The following is a 14,469-nucleotide window of genomic DNA, read 5'->3' as shown; positions in this document are numbered from 1 at the left end:
GGGGGGGGGGGGGGGGGCAGAATAACATTACAACTATGGACACAGGCACATGGTAACTTACAGTTTCAAAAGTGACATGTAATGATAGTGCGACATCGGGAAATGTCACTGCAAAATGTCTGCTCATTCGGAGTAGCCAGCCACATGGATCACCTCTATCTACAACAAACCCGGTCAATGCTTAGTAGGAAATATACCTAGGTAGTTGAAAGGAACATGGAGAAGAATTGTCATGCCATGTTCCACTGATGTGGCTGTTTCGTTCAGGTCTTCCGATTCGGTCTCATAATCAGCATGTTCAAATCCTAGACCTGATCTGCAGAAGAACCAAAATAAAGGCAACCAGGACTTGGTATGGCACTTGGTGTTCTCTCGCGTAAAATCTGTAGTGTGGCTAAGTAAAGCGGTCATTTGTGAAATCACCTACTCACGCGATCCCTGTTTCCCCGACGTCGGGATCTAACGTTTTGAACGTGAAACGCCAACTTCAAGATCGATATGCGCAGTGGTTTGGATTTCGAACTCTGTGCTAGTTTGTACTTACACATGCTTCAAAGCTTTTATCACTTGTGCTCATCCTTTGCTTTTCTGGACTTGTTTATTGTTTCCAACTTGGCAGGCTTTCGCGAGGGCTTCTTGCTGGCAATCTCACAGTTGCTGCCGTGTCCACTGTGGAGCGCGCCGTCTACGGCAACTTTGATCGTCGTCGGTAACTGTAGTGGACCTACCTGGGAAGCAGTCAGATTTCTTACAAGCGTTGCGAAAGCGTGTTGCTGAGTATCCCGGTCGGTATTCATTAACTATTTTATGTGTCTGTCGGTCGCATTGGTTTCACTGGTCTCCCCAAAATATTCTACTGCCAGCTTAGTGGCGTCGTGTCACAATTTTTAAAAAGAGTGATAAGTGATATGGTAGCACTTAGAGAGGAAGTACGGCGGGTATCGGGAGCCGAGATGCTGTGTTGAGTACGCTGGAAAATCGAAACTGAGATTGAGTTTAGCACCTTCGTCCTATTCCTCCTAAGCAATTCTAGTCCTTGGTGCCAGTAACTTCAACATCTAACTTCAAGCACATCGCTTCCTACATCTTTAACTTCATCCAGATGACTGCGTTGCACGCGGGTCACACAGCTTACTGCAGCTTGATCTCCACAAAGTTGGCAGATCGTTACCCATTTTCGCGCTGTATGTGTTTGTAGTTGATAATATCGTGACATTCCCTCCTCCAAGCGAGGGCCTCCGATGGTGGTGAGGTTGCCTTGGTTAACTTTCGGGCCGATTTTGTCGTGATCCGTAGTGTCGGTAAGGATCTTGCTGTTGGTGCATCTGGTTTCGGTTTCCGGGGTTGTGTGTCTTCATTTTTCTCGTGACATTCCCTCCTCCAAGCGAGGGCCTCCGATGGTGGTGAGGTTGCCTTGGTTGACTTTCGGGCCGATTTTGTCGTGATCCGTAGTGTCGGTAAGGATCTTGCTGTTGGTGCATCTGGTTTCGGTTTCCGGGGTTGTGTGTCTTCATTTTTCTCGTGACATTCCCTCCTCCAAGCGAGGGATTTCATTTTGCTGTGGCCTCTGCATCTTGTTTCTTGGCTCACCGTGTGCCGGTCGCACTGTTTGGTCTTGGCCTCTGCAGCTTGCATCTGGCCACTTCATCTCTGGTCTCTGCGTCTTGCGTCCGAACTCTGTGTTCTTGGTCTCTGCGTCTTGCGCCTAGGCTCTCCGTGTGGCGGTCCGCTCTGTTTGGTCTTGGCCTCTGTGTCTTGCGTCTGGACTCTCCGTCTCTGCCCTCTGCGTCGTGCGTCTGGGCACTGCGGTCTTGGTCACTGCGTCTTGCGCCTAGGCTCTCCGTGTGGCGGTCCGCTCTGTTTGGTCTTGGCCTCTGCTGTCTGGGCTCTCCGTGTGGCGGTTTGATTGTTTTGTTGCGTCTGCTCCTCGTCGACACAGCCGCTGTTATTGGTTTCTCTCGTTGGCGTCCGCACTTGTTTGGTCTTGGCCTCGTCTGGGCTCTCCGTGTGGCGTCCGCGCTTGTTTGTTACGTCTGCTCCTGGTCGAGACAGTCGCTGTTGTTTGTTTCTCCCGGTCGGTTTAGTTGAGTTCCACCAGCGCCTCGCTGACCAGGAAATGACAGTTCTTCAGCATCTCGACCCCCTCCACCGTAGCGTAGGAATCGCAAGTTCTACTATGTCACAATTTTTAAAAAGAGTGATAAGTGATATGGTAGCACTTAGAGAGGAAGTACGGCGGGCATCGGGAGCCGAGATGCTGTGTTGAGTACGCTGGAAAATCGAAACTGAGATTGAGTTTAGCACCTTCGTCCTATTCCTCCTAAGCAATTCTAGTCCTTGTGCCTGTAACTTCAACATCTAACTTCAAGCACATCGCTTCCTACATCTTTAACTTCATCCAGATGACTGCGTTGCACGCGGGTCACACAGCTTACTGCAGCTTGATCTCCACAAAGTTGGCAGATCGTTACCCATTTTCGCGCTGTATGTGTTTGTAGTTGATAATATCGTGACATTCCCTCCTCCAAGCGAGGGCCTCCGATGGTGGTGAGGTTGCCTTGGTTGACTTTCGGGCCGATTTTGTCGTGATCCGTAGTGTCGGTAAGGATCTTGCTGTTGGTGCATCTGGTTTCGGTTTCCGGGGTTGTGTGTCTTCATTTTTCTCGTGACATTCCCTCCTCCAAGCGAGGGCCTCCGATGGTGGTGAGGTTGCCTTGGTTGACTTTCGGGCCGATTTTGTCGTGATCCGTAGTGTCGGTAAGGATCTTGCTGTTGGTGCATCTGGTTTCGGTTTCCGGGGTTGTGTGTCTTCATTTTTTTTCTCGTGACATTCCCTCCTCCAAGCGAGGGATTTCATTTTGCTGTGGCCTCTGCATCTTGTTTCTTGGCTTACCGTGTGCCGGTCGCACTGTTTGGTCTTGGCCTCTGCAGCTTGCTTCTGGCCACTTCATCTCTGGTCTCTGCGTCTTGCGTCCGAACTCTGTGTTCTTGGTCTCTGCGTCTTGCGCCTAGGCTCTCCGTGTGGCGGTCCGCTCTGTTTGGTCTTGGCCTCTGTGTCTTGCGTCTGGACTCTCCGTCTCTGCCCTCTGCGTCGTGCGTCTGGGCACTGCGGTCTTGGTCACTGCGTCTTGCGCCTAGGCTCTCCGTGTGGCGGTCCGCTCTGTTTGGTCTTGGCCTCTGCTGTCTGGGCTCTCCGTGTGGCGTCCGCGCTTGTTTGTTACGTCTGCTCCTGGTCGAGACAGTCGCTGTTGTTTGTTTCTCCCGGTCGGTTTAGTTGAGTTCCACCAGCGCCTCGCTGACCAGGAAATGACAGTTCTTCAGCATCTCGACCCCCTCCACCATTGCGTAGGAATCACAAGTTCTACTATGTCACAATTTTTAAAAAGAGTGATAAGTGATATGGTAGCACTTAGAGAGGAAGTACGGCGGGCATCGGGAGCCGAGATGCTGTGTTGAGTACGCTGGAAAATCGAAACTGAGATTGAGTTTAGCACCTTCGTCCTATTCCTCCTAAGCAATTCTAGTCCTTGGTGCCTGTAACTTCAACATCTAACTTCAAGCACATCGCTTCCTACATCTTTAACTTCATCCAGATGACTGCGTTGCACGCGGGTCACACAGCTTACTGCAGCTTGATCTCCACAAAGTTGGCAGATCGTTACCCGTTTTCGCGCTGTATGTGTTTGTAGTTGATAATATCGTGACATTCCCTCCTCCAAGCGAGGGCCTCCGATGGTGGTGAGGTTGCCTTGGTTGACTTTCGGGCCGATTTTGTCGTGATCCGTAGTGTCGGTAAGGATCTTGCTGTTGGTGCATCTGGTTTCGGTTTCCGGGGTTGTGTGTCTTCATTTTTTTTCTCGTGACATTCCCTCCTCCAAGCGAGGGATTTCATTTTGCTGTGGCCTCTGCATCTTGTTTCTTGGCTTACCGTGTGCCGGTCGCACTGTTTGGTCTTGGCCTCTGCAGCTTGCATCTGGCCACTTCATCTCTGGTCTCTGCGTCTTGCGTCCGAACTCTGTGTTCTTGGTCTCTGCGTCTTGCGCCTAGGCTCTCCGTGTGGCGGTTTGATTGTTTTGTTGCGTCTGCTCCTCGTCGACACAGCCGCTGTTATTGGTTTCTCTCGTTGGCGTCCGCACTTGTTTGGTCTTGGCCTCGTCTGGGCTCTCCGTGTGGCGTCCGCGCTTGTTTGTTACGTCTGCTCCTGGTCGAGACAGTCGCTGTTGTTTGTTTCTCCCGGTCGGTTTAGTTGAGTTCCACCAGCGCCTCGCTGACCAGGAAATGACAGTTCTTCAGCATCTCGACCCCCTCCACCATTGCGTAGGAATCACAAGTTCTACTATGTCACAATTTTTAAAAAGAGTGATAAGTGATATGGTAGCACTTAGAGAGGAAGTACGGCGGGCATCGGGAGCCGAGATGCTGTGTTGAGTACGCTGGAAAATCGAAACTGAGATTGAGTTTAGCACCTTCGTCCTACTCCTCCTAAGCAATTCTAGTCCTTGGTGCCTGTAACTTCAACATCTAACTTCAAGCACATCGCTTCCTACATCTTTAACTTCATCCAGATGACTGCGTTGCACGCGGGTCACACAGCTTACTGCAGCTTGATCTCCACAAAGTTGGCAGATCGTTACCCGTTTTCGCGCTGTATGTGTTTGTAGTTGATAATATCGTGACACGTCGATCCGTAGACGTCGTCCGGATGGGGTTTGCTTCTGTTAAACCCTGCGGGTGATAGTCTCTGACTTCAAAATAATGTTCGTACTCTACTGTAGTGAAACGTTTCAGACACTTTGGTGATGGTCTGATCGATAACTCTTCAGTTAGCTGCTGCCTAGTCGGTCGATGAACCTAACGTTTAATTAACATTATGGTGACGCAATGATCATGTAGATATCTCTGAAATTCACATATCCATTTTGAATGAGATTAGTTCGAGGGGGGCGTCCGTAAGCGACCCGGGATGCTGCCTTACTACGGTAAGTGCATTCATATTATGGGTGCAATCTGATGAACTGCATTTAGCAAGGCGAAGTATATTTTTCACAGAAAACTTTATGGTACTGTTGTACTGTAGTTTTACCAAAAAAATTACGTGAATCCGAGTACTAATCAATAATTGCAGCCAGGTGCATCAGGAAAAAAGAGGACCTGTGCGGCTGAACAACACGTCCAGCCGATGCCACATGACGGCAGTCGGACTCCGACTCCGAGCAGCGCTGAGCTTTCACCATGTCAGGGCGCCGCCACGACCCAACAACTCGCGAACCTAATTGCACACAGCTGCGGCCGCACTGTCCTCACCCCCATTTCGATGGCGATTCCTCGTCCCCGCTGCTCAATATCAAAGCGACGTTCAGCTCCGCAAAAACACCCGTTGTCAGCCGCAAGCGCGTGCGTCACTCCGGCCGCGGAGTCCGGCACCGCGCCGGGCACTTACAAACCGCCTCATTCTCGGCGTAGAGGACCCCATCGTCGTTTCGTTTTGTGCAGAGCTCTCTCGGCTCGGCTCGTCCGTGGCGCCCAGATGGCTTCCCGGTGCCAATCCCCTTGTGGCCTCCGGGGCTTTGACGCGTCTGACTCGTTCTCCCGCTCCACTCGCGAAGCAACAGCGGGGACCAAGTCCTCATTGCCAGCTTGTCCCGATAGAGGAGAAGACCGTCCAAGGACACCAACACCACCCCCCACACACCCCGGACACTATGCGCTGCTGGACCTTTGGAGCCGCGCTGGCCATGATGGTCTTCGGTGCCGCGGACGCGCTCGAGAACTGCGACAGCAATGTCCTCGTGAACGCCTACGCGGGTCTCAACGTCAACTCGCAGCTCGTGACGTGCATGACGCAGAACAACTTCAGCGCCGCGCTCGACGGCTCCGTGGACCTCACGACCGTGAACGCCGCCTCGGCCCCCGACCAGGTCAAGGCCATCTGCGCCTCGGACTCGTGCAAGACCATCCTCTCGACGCTCGTTGGCAGCGCCAATTTCAACCTCACCAACTGCATCGTCGGCAACAACATCGTGCTCATGACGGAGATTTCCAACCTCCAGGCAACGTGCACGGCACTCGCTTCGACGACGGCTCCGGCGGCCACTACGGCAGCTCCGACGACAGCTCCGGCGGCCACTACGGCAGCTCCGACGCCCGCTCCGGTCGCCACTACGGCAGCTCCGACGCCCGCTCCGGTCGCCACTACGGCAGCTCCGACGCCCGCTCCGGTCGCCACTACGGCAGCTCCGACTCCCGCTCCGGTTGCTACTACGGCAGCTCCGACTCCCGCTCCGGTTGCTACCACGGCCGCCCCGGCCGCCACTACGGCCGCTCCGACTCCCGCCCCGGTTGCTACTACGGCGGCTCCGACGGCAGCTCCCGTGGCTACTCCGGCTCCGACCCCCGCTCCAGTTGCCACTACGGCCGCTCCGGTTGCCACTACGGCCGCTCCGGTTGCCACTACGGCCGCTCCGGTCGCCACTACGGCCGCTCCGGTCGCCACTACGGCTGCTCCGGTTGCTACCACTGCCGCTCCTTCGGACGATAACACTCAGCAGCAGCAGACGTTCTCCACGCTCAACTCGGACAGCGGCTCTGCTGGCGGCGTGTCTCCGGGAAAGTACTGCGAGCACTAAATGGAAAGAAGAGGTCGAAGAACCCGGAAGACCGCCGGACATCCGACGAATCACCCGGTAAAGGCCCCGTTACCGGGTTAGCTACCGTACAGGAGGTTTAATGATCAAAATGCAGCGTAATTTTAGGTTACGCTACGAACTCTTTGCTTTACCCTGTGTTATTAAGTACTGTACACGGGGCCAGCATACATAACATTGTTGACAATGACAAAAACCACGAAGGGGTCTCCCACACCGAGATGCAGCTCACAACCTGGATCGCCGTGCTCAACCGATGGGCTATCCGTGTGTACGTCCACGACCAACACATCGCGCTTGCCTGAATCCTGTCGAGACTCGAGGAAGAGCTGTGGATACCACCCGTTGTACTGTGTCCCGCCACTTCCGCGCTTTTCCTCCATCACCGAATTCATGAATCCAGTTCCTCGTCGTTCAGTTGATTGTGAGTGGCCTGGCACGCCGAAATGCCTTTCAGAGTCTCCATCGTTGTAGCAAAATCCACAAATAACATTCTAGCCCTATGCATATGGGTAATATGCGCTAGACCCTTCGCTCTCAATGCCAACTCCCTCATCCTTTGCAAAAAAAAACGGGTAAGGATCCACCATGCCATCGGGATATTTGCAACTTGGCTTCAACATCGAGCCTTGCTTCGAGTACAGCACAGTACCGTGACGAAGTTGAGTAAATGATGCAATTTGGGTGTTCATTTGACGGCGCTGCCAGGTGTCTGAGTGAAACGTGCTAGCAGTGTTTGGAGAGGGTCTCGATAGCGCTCGAAGTGCTCGGAGCCATAACGTGCTGATACTTCCGTCTTCAGTACTGCAGCTGCTGCTGTCGCTGTCGCTATGAAAATAATTAATTCCTGTTGTTCTACCACTACTAGGCTGTTGCTAGCTCACAGCCCCTACTTACCTGTTGGCGACCCTGTTCAACTGTTAGTTTTCAACAGGTTTTCAAGTTTGAGAACCTGTTGATCTGAAAACCTGTTGCGAGTGCTCTTTGACTGCAAGGCAAGCACCTAGCAGTCATCAGGTTAGTGGCGAGTGCAAATACGCAATCGGCAGGGCAAACATCTCGCACTAACGCTTGAGGGTCGCAATCGAACATCATGCCGATAGCTGGGACTGAGAGCGTACAAGATACACCAAATTAAGTCAGCTACAAGCAACCGGAAGTCATTTAGAGAGCTGCAGCCCAAGAATACAGCGCCACCACGATACTGTAATCTCTGGACTAACCCACTGTCCTTGCGCATCCGAACGAACCACGATCAGGCTCTCGGCTATTAGTAGAGTCCCTCACGGAGGTAAACTTCGAGTCACGCATGTACCCCTCGCAATATCATAATATATTCTTTGACAAAGGTTATGAACAGACGACAGCCGAGCAGGGCTAACGACAGGTGGACAGGGGCTGGAGAGACACAACAGCCGAAGATTGCTAAAGTAACAGGTGATAAATATCACCCTGTCGCTATCACAGTCACTGATGCTCTCGTTGTCATTTCTTGGGTGTTCTTCTGAAGAGGAAGAGTCTTTAGTTGCGATGCCTTCAGGGCTCGAGTTGGCTTGCTTTGTTGTTGAAATAGCGGCTGGAAGTTGAGGCTCAACAGTCTCGGACTCATCGCCGATTGCTCTACGACTCGATTTCCTGTCCTCGTCACTGTCATTGAACTCTTCGTCAATCACTTGACGCAGCGCTATCAGATTGGAAGCGAACGGGATTCCGTCTCGGCGCGGAACAAACTCCGCGTCATCATCATCGGCTGTTGCTTCCATCCGACGAGCAAGCACTTGAGCTGCTTCATTGTTGCCAAACAGGGTGAAGGCAACATCTACGGCACTCGGAATGCGTCGCGCCTGCTTTGTCTCTTCTAGCATGACTTGATCGTAAACTAGTCGTGTGAAACAGAGCTCGCAACGGGTACCCGATTTAGTTTTGAAATACGCTCGGGTATCCGAAGTTCGGGCCGAACCATGCAATAATTCCCATCCAGATTATTCAGGTATTGGCCAGAGCCAAAGAGCGAAGCACGTGCAGATCGAAGTGAAGACAATCGCAAGTTTATAGCTATCTTACCTTTGTAGTCTACTGAACAGTGCTCTGGCCACTATTACCTGTGATGTTGGGCTGTTTTCATGCATGCACGCAGTGCCGTACTGTTCGGCGTATGACCGTACCGTTAGATCATCCATAACTGTGCGGTCACCCCAAGGAGGAAGGCTAGATCAAGGTAGATCTTAGCTTAGAAGCTTAACGTGAACGTATTATACTGCAAAATGGCATTTCGCATCATATCCTTGATGGACATGCCTACCCGCAACTTCGGACGGACCGATATTTCGGGTATCCAAACGGATTCGGATCTACGGTGCCCGAACTTCAGACAAGGCCCACATGGGCGGATTCGGGTACCCGGTGCCATCTGCCGAACGGTCCGGGTACAAACTGTTTGCGACCTCTCGTGTGAAAATAAACGCACTCCACACAAAGCGCTGGCCGAGCAAAGCAAACGATGTGGGAGGAACAGCAGGCGCCGCAGTGCCTTCGACAAGTGGTCCCGGAATGAGCTGTGCTCCCAGACCTTTCTGGGCGATTTATTGTTGGAGACTTCGCAGTAACTTTGACCTCTCCTCTTCACTAGTTGCGCTTTCAGCGATCCGTTTTGCCACATTTGTCGGGACCACAAGCTTAGCAAGCTCGCCGACAGACAGTGAGTCAGCTCCAAGCCCTCCATCAGTGACCAGACCTGATATCACTGAGTCCACACTTTCGACAGCATCCATGGTGTTCGAGGCTTGAAGGCAATGCACCAGGATAACCGCACATAGTAATTGGTGCAGATCGGCTCGTTGACACATCCCTCCAGCGATGCGAAAATCGATCTGCCCGAGCCACGTCATCGCACGGAAGTAGCACTTGAGCTTTTAGACTTGGTGTAGTGTCCGCGACGTTTAAAGAGTGAGAAGTCAATAGTGCGCTGGGAACCAAGCATCTCTGTGGTGGATGTCACTTCAGCATGGATAGCCGCCCAGAGTGCTTCAAGCCTTGGGGTCTTCTTTTGGAGAGTTCCTCGCAGTAAGCTTAGCCCAATAGTAAGATATTCAACCACATTTCCCACCGCTGTCGACACCATCGAGTTCTCTTCTTTCTCATCTGACAACATCGCCTCGCACTCCGTCAGACTTGAGCTCAAAATGTCTTCAAGTGTCGGTAAAAGGTGCGTCGTCTCCAACCTAATCAGAAATGCGTCAAAACTGCGGTGCCACGCGTGGAGAATGGAGTCCGCTGTCACGAAGACAGGCAAGACGTCACTGTACAGTCGGTGGTAGACGCCCCCAAAACTCTCGGCTTCCATTCGTTGCGAGGCGACCACTCCATTTGCTGCCAGCTTCTCCTTCTCCTCTGGCGTCAGGCGGAAATCGTAACAGCGATTCTTCCTCAGTGGATGGTGGCGGTTAGACTCCATGATAGTACGCAGGTAGATCTCTCAATGAATCTCCCGGGTTTCCTGCCGCTTCCTCTCCATCTCTTCTCGAGCTTCTTCTGGGTCCGCGTCGAACAAGTCGAAGAATTTACACTGCTGTAGGACACTGGTTTCGCTGTCGGAAGAACGCAGAGGACACGAGGGATACTGCTTCACGAGGTCCTTCGATGTCAACGTTGTGCCAGTTCGAGCCAACGCGGCGGTAAATGCCGCATGCCGCTGCAACGTCGCCTCCGCCCATGGTTGGGTTGCGGCTTATCCTGGAGTAAATCACGGCGGGGGTACGCGTAAAGTCAAAACAGGTGAGATTTAGAGTAAGCTTTTACAAAAGCGGATATGTTACGAGTGACAGGCCGAACCGAGACGATCAGAGTCAGCTCCTGGCCATTCGTCAGTTTTCGCTCAACATGAGCAGAGCCGACGAGGCAAGCGGCAGCGACTTTGCCTCGTCTTCGGACGAAGAGGGGCAGCAAGTCAGAGCGACTCGTAGAGCGTTCGTTGTGTGCGAGGTGTTCCCAACCCTTGAAGAGGCGCAGATTGGCATCGACGTCTTAGACGGGTTCCACTACAAATACAAACACAACTACGGCAATGCTGGCAACGGTACTCGTATCTACTGCTGCATGTCCCATGTTAATTGCCCCAAACGGCTGCGGCTGTCTAAGGTGGAAGGCGAAGCCCAGGACGAAAGCGGAGCTCAGTTTGTTTTGGAGGAGACAGACATGCATGGAGACGAAGATCAAGACACTCAGCGCCGTGGAATTCACGGTGTGCTGAAGCGAGAGATCGACAGCATTCTGTTCGCAGCGCTGGACAAAAGAAGTGCCGGAAGCTGCTGCTAGATCGTCACGGAGACAACCCAGTCATGCTTCAGCATTTACCCACGGAAAGTCAGCTCAAGAACTGAAAAGCTGGACTCCGGAAGAAACAGTCAGGTATGATTTTTTTGGCAGCTCTGTACTTTTTTTTGGGTTGATAGTAATAATTCTGAACAATTGTGGTTGTCTTGCATTTGTTCTGCCACAGGTGGGTGGGAGATTCACAACTTCGCGATTCTACTAGAGCGGGCGTACACACATTTGTGTACATCGAAGAGTGACTTCTTTGGTCACGAAGACGACATCAGCGCTGCGGACGCCGCAACGCAGTTTGCCAACAAGTCCCGCCAGTTTCAGCACGGTGTGATTGTTCTTGAGTGCTTTGAACACGACTTCATTGACCAGGATGGCAAGGCAGCAAAGTCTTTCGGGCTCATATTGACTTCGCGTCACATGCTCCTGAACATTCCCAAGGCCTACGAATGCCAGCAGGTTATTGGCGTCTTGGATGCTACGGAAGGAACATATAAACTGCATTTCGGTAAGCTTCGAGGTGTGTTACTAGTCGTGGCAAGGTGTGGTGTAGCGGGATCGGCCATAATCAGGTTAAGGCCTGATCAAGCTTCCCACCAGCGCCCAGACACCGACTAACGGAGGAGGTCCCCCAACGATCCGTGATCGGCTGAACATTTGCTCACCTTGTGTACCCGTCGGCGGGCTGGATCTGCTCTCTCGGGGCTCCGAAGATGCAGCACTTGGTGAAGATCGAGTGTCTTGGCGTGACGCGGGGATAGTTTGTGGAGCAGCGCGGTAGTCTTCGCTCTGCGTCCGAGTATACGCTCCGATCGAGGGTTGTTCGCTGCGATCGGTCGGCCTGGAGTTGATCCAAGGCCTGTGGTTGCCTTTCCGGGTGTGTTCCTTCCTTTCCTGAGTTGCTTGCCGCTTCCTATAGCGGGATCGAGGTTGATCGAGAGGAGAAACGATCGCCGGCCAAGCACCAATACCCGGTCGATCGCGGACTTGCACACAAGAGATAGATCACTACAGTAGGTCAAGCTGGCCAATGTATTAATCCAGTCTTAACCGTACCGCTAGTTCACTACCCAAAGTGTCGACGCTGCCGAGGCCAATGTAGTTCCTGGGACTTGGTGACTTGATGGGACTTGTGGTCTTCGGTGCAAATTCTGCTCTGATTTATGTTTAGCTGGTCTCCCCCTAATGCTACCATCTTGCTTACCCTCCAACAACCACACGATTACTGGATTCTTGCCCCGACTTCGTCCTCCGTGTGCGTCCCATCCTGGTCGATCCACGATCGGCCCTGATCGGCGATCGACCCCGATCGGCGACTCACGATCGGCTCCCGATCCACGATCGACCCGTCGATCCCGATCGGCGATCCACTCCCGATCGATGATTTATGCCGGTTGCCATGCGCCGCCGATCTATCACCTTCTGTTCTCGGCCATCTCAGATCCGCGGGTTCTGTCGTCGATCTGGACTTGGGTCGGCCACGAATCACGCCGTGGTTCGGGCACGATCACCCACAATCCGGCTTGCCACATGTCCTGCCTTACGCGCCGGCGTCATCGGACCACCTGAGATCTCCCGAAGAACTCCTTCTGATCCGTAGATCCTTGCTGCCTGTCTCTTGATCGCCGATCTCCCACGCCTCCAGTCGATCGACCCTGCCGCCTTTCTCGGAGAACAATTCTTATTCAGCACTTCTCCACATCCGCCCCCCTGGCCGCAAGTTGTGTCGCACGGCGGCTCACTTCGGACAGGTTGACCTTGGCCATTCTCCAATTCGCCGGCCCAAGCGCAGATTACTCCAGATGGACGCACCGCCGACCAACCCTCCGGCACATTCCCCCAGTCCGTCGGGCGACGGCGGTTCGACACACGGCTCACCCCGGTCGACTCATTCGACCCCTCGATCGACGCGATCGACGGCCTCCCGTCATGCCGCGGCTTCTTCCGACGCTGCCCGCCGAATCGCCCGCCTAGAAGATGAGCTGGCATGCGCCTACGCTTCCCGACCGACTATGATCCGCGACCGGGCGCGCCAGGACGACACCGTGCGCGAGCTGACCGCGAACCTACACGACTTGGAGCGCCACCGCTGGGCGCAAGAGGCAGAGATCCGCCGTCTGCAGACCGAAGTCAGCGACCTTCAGCAGAGTGCCCAGGATCAAGGTCTGCAGCTGATCCAAGACCTCCGGAATCAGATAGCCCAGCAAGCCGCCGAGATCCAGGATCTGGATCGTCGGCTGACGCGCGCTCAGGACCACCTCGCGACTGCTAGTTCCGATCGTGATCGACCCGACTACCAGCTCGATCTCGCCACGGCGGACATTTCGGACCTCCGATCGCAAGTTTCCGAGCAAGAGCGCGAGCTGGACGAGGTGAACCACGAGCTGGACCTTACACGCGGTAGCCTCGATCGGGTCCGGACTGCCCTTCGGATGGCCGAAACAGCCGCGGCCACTCCGGCCGCTCCAACCCCGACGCCCCCCACCGGACCCACGTCCGACGTCGATCGACTGCAGGTTGCCCTCCGCCAGGTGAATGAGGAGCTGGATCGGATGCGTACCGCCCGAGATACCGCGAGAGACCAAGCCACCGCTGCCGTGGAAGACGTCGATCAAGCTCATCAGGACCGCGACGTTGCGCTCCGAGAGAACGCCGATCTCCGTACGTAAACTTTCCGTGTCGCCTATTCCGTTGTGATCGCTGCTCATGCCGTCGCTGTGTTACAGGATCGTGTCTCGAAAACGCGCAACAAGTGATCCGTGCCCAAGACGCCCAATTCATCGACGTCCAGGACGCCTACGCTATGTTGCGGCGCGTCAGCGATCGATCCAACGAGGATCTCGAGAATGTGGCCGACGCCTTATCTCGCGTGGTTCGGTGGATTGGACTTAGCCAGTGCGCGCCGACCACGCCTGTCCGCCGCAGCCGCAGTCGCTCCGGATCTCCGGACTCCGTCGGACACATCCACAAACGTGCCCGATCGGCGCCTCCACCACGCAGTCGGTCTACGAGTCGATCGCCCGCTCGGTCTCCCTCACCTTCCTTTTCGTTACCCGGCCATGACGATGAACTCCCCGCTGGGGGTCAGCCCGCCGAAGATCAACCCGCAAAGAAGGTGCCTGCTGCGGATCAACCGTCTTCCGATCTGAACGATCAAGAGGGATCGGACCAAGAAGAGTCAGGTCCGCCCCCTCGATCTACGCAGGAAGACCGGTCGGAAGAGGAGGAGTCGTCTCCGGTCCGATCCGCGGCCGACGAGGAAAATTCCGAATCGGAGGGGTCCGATCAAGAGACCGACGAAGAAGAAGACGAGTCGGAGGGGTCTGATCAGGATGCTCTCGCAGCCTTAACTCGATCCCGATCGGAGGCTCGCCGCCGTCAATCTGCCTCGCCGGCCCGTACCCACACTTCGCCGGCTCGCTCGCGATCGCGATCGCCCTCCGTCGTGTCAATTCACTCCCAATCTGGATCGGCTCGCTCCCAATCGTCCCACGGAACGCAT

At 54.2% G+C, this 14,469-nt stretch overlaps 4 protein-coding genes across 4 annotated transcripts; 3 read left to right on the top strand and 1 right to left on the bottom strand.

Moving 5' to 3' along the window:
- Positions 1 to 5,702: 5,702 nt before the first annotated feature.
- PHYSODRAFT_248866 (hypothetical protein) lies at positions 5,703 to 6,626 on the top strand (the record flags this gene model as incomplete). Its single annotated transcript, XM_009518983.1, has 1 exon — positions 5,703 to 6,626. The coding sequence occupies one exon, from the start codon at positions 5,703 to 5,705 to the stop codon at positions 6,624 to 6,626; it is 924 nt and encodes a 307-aa protein (XP_009517278.1).
- Positions 6,627 to 9,528: 2,902 nt separating this feature from the next.
- PHYSODRAFT_294932 (hypothetical protein) lies at positions 9,529 to 10,098 on the bottom strand (the record flags this gene model as incomplete). Its single annotated transcript, XM_009518982.1, has 1 exon — positions 9,529 to 10,098. The coding sequence occupies one exon, from the start codon at positions 10,096 to 10,098 to the stop codon at positions 9,529 to 9,531; it is 570 nt and encodes a 189-aa protein (XP_009517277.1).
- Positions 10,099 to 10,523: 425 nt separating this feature from the next.
- On the top strand, positions 10,524 to 10,958 carry PHYSODRAFT_323445 (hypothetical protein; the record flags this gene model as incomplete). The annotated part of the gene is made up of 1 exon (XM_009518981.1): positions 10,524 to 10,958. The coding sequence occupies one exon, from the start codon at positions 10,524 to 10,526 to the stop codon at positions 10,956 to 10,958; it is 435 nt and encodes a 144-aa protein (XP_009517276.1).
- A 1,811-nt stretch (positions 10,959 to 12,769) lies between these two features.
- PHYSODRAFT_323444 (hypothetical protein) lies at positions 12,770 to 14,317 on the top strand (the record flags this gene model as incomplete). The annotated part of the gene is made up of 3 exons (XM_009518980.1): positions 12,770 to 13,628; positions 13,694 to 14,205; positions 14,258 to 14,317. The coding sequence occupies 3 exons, from the start codon at positions 12,770 to 12,772 to the stop codon at positions 14,315 to 14,317; spliced, it is 1,431 nt and encodes a 476-aa protein (XP_009517275.1).
- Positions 14,318 to 14,469: the final 152 nt, after the last annotated feature.

Source organism: Phytophthora sojae (genome assembly GCF_000149755.1).
Source record: "Phytophthora sojae unplaced genomic scaffold PHYSOscaffold_1, whole genome shotgun sequence".
In the NCBI taxonomy this organism is placed as follows: domain Eukaryota; phylum Oomycota; class Peronosporomycetes; order Peronosporales; family Peronosporaceae; genus Phytophthora; species Phytophthora sojae.
Note: the sequence above shows the minus strand (reverse complement) of the source record. Positions and strands in the feature narration are given on the sequence as shown.